This window comes from Littorina saxatilis, unplaced genomic scaffold, assembly GCF_037325665.1.
Source record: "Littorina saxatilis isolate snail1 unplaced genomic scaffold, US_GU_Lsax_2.0 scaffold_3648, whole genome shotgun sequence".
NCBI lineage: Eukaryota > Metazoa > Mollusca > Gastropoda > Littorinimorpha > Littorinidae > Littorina > Littorina saxatilis.
This window is the reverse complement of record NW_027128395.1, coordinates 1-3,872: the sequence shown is the minus strand read 5'-3', so window position 1 is coordinate 3,872 and position 3,872 is coordinate 1. Positions and strand designations below refer to the sequence as shown.

The window sequence follows — 3,872 nt, the reverse complement described above, 5'->3', positions numbered from 1 at the left end:
GCCTTTTTTTTTAACCGAACCGCTTCAGCCGAAAATAGCAGAACCGCTTCAGCCAGTTTTAAATGAACCAATTCAGCTGCTTTTAGCGGAGCCGCTTCAGAGAGTTTTAGCTGAACCGCTCCTGTCCTGAACTGGGCGAAGTCGACTACGCGAAATATACCTCGCGAAGCTGGCCGCACGAAGCTTTAGCACTGAGTTTTCGGTAAAGAACAAGTCTACTTCAGGCTCAATAAAAGACCACCTTAAGTCGAATCGCTTCAGCCAAATTTTCCGAATTAGTTATTGTTTTAGCCTAACTACTACCCTTCAGCCAGGTCTAGCCGAACCGTCATGAGTTATTTCTTCAACACCAGATAGTCGAGTGTATCCGAACCGCTTCACCAGCCGGGTCAAGCTGAACAGTCACCTCTTCGCACAACAGTCAACCAGGTTTAGCCGAAGCGCTTCAACCAGCTGCTTCTGACGTGCTCGATGGAGCAGCTGGAGGGTCCGTTGTCGATGAGGTAGGCGTTGGTTAAGCGGCAGCGCCGACAGCAGGCCGCCATATCATACACCTCCACGCCGTACGTGTTCCAGCAGTTGAGGCAGCCCAGCAGACACGAGGACTGCATCTCACGGGGGTCGCACTCCACGCCTGGTGGGAGGGCGGTCACGTGACACAGGCACAGCAGCAGCGCCACCAGGTGGAGAGCCAGGGCAACCAACGTCATATTCTGAAACAAGGGGAGACAAGTTCAACATCATTTTTTTGCTGTGTTTTCGGGTTTTTTCTCAAAAGGTGGTGGTTTTTGCGGTGAGAGTGGTATTGATGATGATGATGATGATGATGATGATGATGATGATGATGATGATGATGATGATGATGATGATGATGATGATGATGATGATGATCATTGTTATGAATGCAAAATGTAGAAGCATGGATCAGGTGAGACAAATAGGTTTTTCGTCACTTTCACTAGGTTTCATTCCTATAAAGAGCTGGATGGCACACACAAAACCCAAACCAGTTCTCATGGTTTGGGGCGTCAAGTAGAAAATGGATTGTCAAAGTCAAAGCAATTTGTAACATTCAGTACGGTTAAAAAATTAAAACGCGTCAGGTTTGAGCAGATTAAAAGTCATACGTTCCTGTTCGAATTAGTGTCTCTCATACGACACACAACTGAATTAAATGTTTCAAAATGTATTCGGACAAAACATAAACAAGTCGCGTAAGGCGAAAATACAATATTTAGTCAAGTAGCTGTCGAACTCACAGAATGAAACTGAACGCAATGCCATTTTTCAGCAAGACCGTATACTCGTAGCATCGTCAGTCCACCGCTCATGGCAAAGGCAGTGAAATTGACAAGAAGAGCGGGGTAGTAGTTGCGCTAAGAAGGATAGCACGCGTTTCTGTACCTCTCTTTGTTTTAACTTTCTGAGCGTGTTTTTAATCCAAACATATCATATCTATATGTTTTTAGAATCAGGAACCGACAAGGAATAAGATGAAAGTGTTTTTAAATTGATTTCGACAATTTAATTTTGATAATAATTTTTATATATTTAATTTTCAGAGCTTGTTTTTAATCCGAATATAACATATTTATATGTTTTTGGAATCAGCAAATGATGGAGAATAAGATGAACGTAAATTTGGATCGTTTTATAAATTTTTTTTTTTTTTACAATTTTCAGATTTTTAATGATCAAAGTCATTAATTAATTTTTAAGCCACCAAGCTGAAATGCAATACCGAAGTCCGGGCTTCGTCGAAGATTACTTGACCAAAATTTCAACCAATTTGGTTGAAAAATGAGGGCGTGACAGTGCCGCCTCAACTTTCACGAAAAGCCGGATATGACGTCATCAAAGACATTTATCAAAAAAATGAAAAAAACGTTCGGGGATTTCATACCCAGGAACTCTCATGTCAAATTTCATAAAGATCGGTCCAGTAGTTTAGTCTGAATCGCTCTACACACACACACACACGCACAGACAGACACACATACACCACGACCCTCGTTTCGATTCCCCCTCGATGTTAAAATATTTAGTCAAAACTTGACTAAATATAAAAACTGAACATTTGCAAGACTGAATACATCTGGGCCTTGAATCTGTCACACAAATATAATTTGAACGGCTCATAAGATCAACACGTATAATATCAAAATGCCGATTCAGAACTTACTTATTTATGAGAAATATCTTGAATGGTTCAAGGACAATTATACTGTGGCCTTGGGACATCTCTTACTTTTTGAAGGATAAATTAAAACAAGTCGCGTAAGGCGAAAATACAATATTTAGTCAAGTAGCTGTCGAACTCACAGAATGAAACTGAACGCAATGCCATTTTTTCAGCAAGACCGTATACTCGTAGCATCGTCAGTCCACCGCTCATGGCAAAGGCAGTGAAATTGACAAGAAGAGCGGGGTAGTAGTTGCGCTAAGAAGGATAGCACGCTTTTCTGTACCTCTCTTTGTTTTAACTTTCTGAGCGTGTTTTTAATCCAAACATATCATATCTATATGTTTTTGGAATCAGGAACCGACAAGGAATAAGATGAAAGTGTTTTTAAATTGATTTGGACAATTTAATTTTGATAATAATTTTTATATATTTAATTTTCAGAGCTTGTTTTTAATCCGAATATAACATATTTATATGTTTTTGGAATCAGCAAATGATGGAGAATAAGATAAACGTAAATTTGGATCGTTTTATAAATTTTTATTTTTTTTTACAATTTTCCGATTTTTAATGACCAAAGTCATTAATTAATTTTTAAGCCACCAAGCTGAAATGCAATACCGAACCCCGGGCTTCGTCGAAGATTACTTGACCAAAATTTCAACCAATTTGGTTGAAAAATGAGGGCGTGACAGTGCCGCCTCAACTTTCACGAAAAGCCGGATATGACGTCATCAGAGACATTTATCAAAAAAATGAAAAAAACGTTCGGGGATTTCATACCCAGGAACTCTCATGTCAAATTTCATAAAGATCGGTCCAGTAGTTTAGTCTGAATCGCTCTACACACACACACACACACACACGCACGCACGCACGCACACACATACGCACATACACCACGACCCTCGTTTCGATTCCCCCTCGATGTTAAAATATTTAGTCAAAACTTGACTAAATATAAAAACAAGAAAGGTAGGTTGTTGGAACGTAATTCATTCGCTTGCGGCTTCGTGGCTGGCGGAAGAAACAATCAGTCAGATAAGTTTTCGTTATTCATTGTTTGTCTGTGCACTGAAAAGACCGTTGGGTCGATATATTTGTGAATGTATTGTTTTGTCAATAACAAACGTTCCAACAACCCTACCTTTCTTGTTTTTTATTCTGAATTTTGGAACGTTGGCATTCTCTTTGTTTTTGGATTTTTTGAAGGATAGTCTAATTTGGTGGCGATAAATGACAAACGCAACTACATTTGGTTGAATGAAAGACCCTCAACGTGCGTATTATTTTTGCGTTTTTGATAGCGACTATAACTTCCATTGACTCATTATTTTATTTAATCAGCACAAACAAAGTGGAAACAAATCGATGTCTGATGCCTTGTAGGAAGACAAGCTTTTTGTCGATTATAGGGGAGCATATCGCTTTGCTAATCTGTATCTTACTTGGCCTCGGTCAACAAAGACAAAGCAGATTATAATTATGCTCTCTTGGAAGTGACAAAAAAAGCTTGTCTTCTAACCATTTAAGCAACAGATAAATACACCACAAAAAAAACCTGGCGGAAATAGAACAACACTGCTCCAAACTACAGCGAAATAAAGATATTACTCATCAAAGAAAGCCGGACACCAATCAACTTCCAAACGAGAGAGAGCGAGAGAGAGAGAGAGAGAGAGAGAGA

At 39.4% G+C, this 3,872-nt stretch overlaps 1 protein-coding gene across 1 annotated transcript; it reads right to left on the bottom strand.

The window, feature by feature from the left end:
- LOC138956750 (uncharacterized) lies at nt 1-713 on the bottom strand (the record flags this gene model as incomplete). The annotated part of the gene is made up of 1 exon (XM_070328022.1): nt 1-713. A coding segment is annotated over one exon (282 nt), but the record flags the coding sequence as incomplete, so codon positions are not given.
- Between the last annotated feature and the right edge of the window lie 3,159 nt (nt 714-3,872).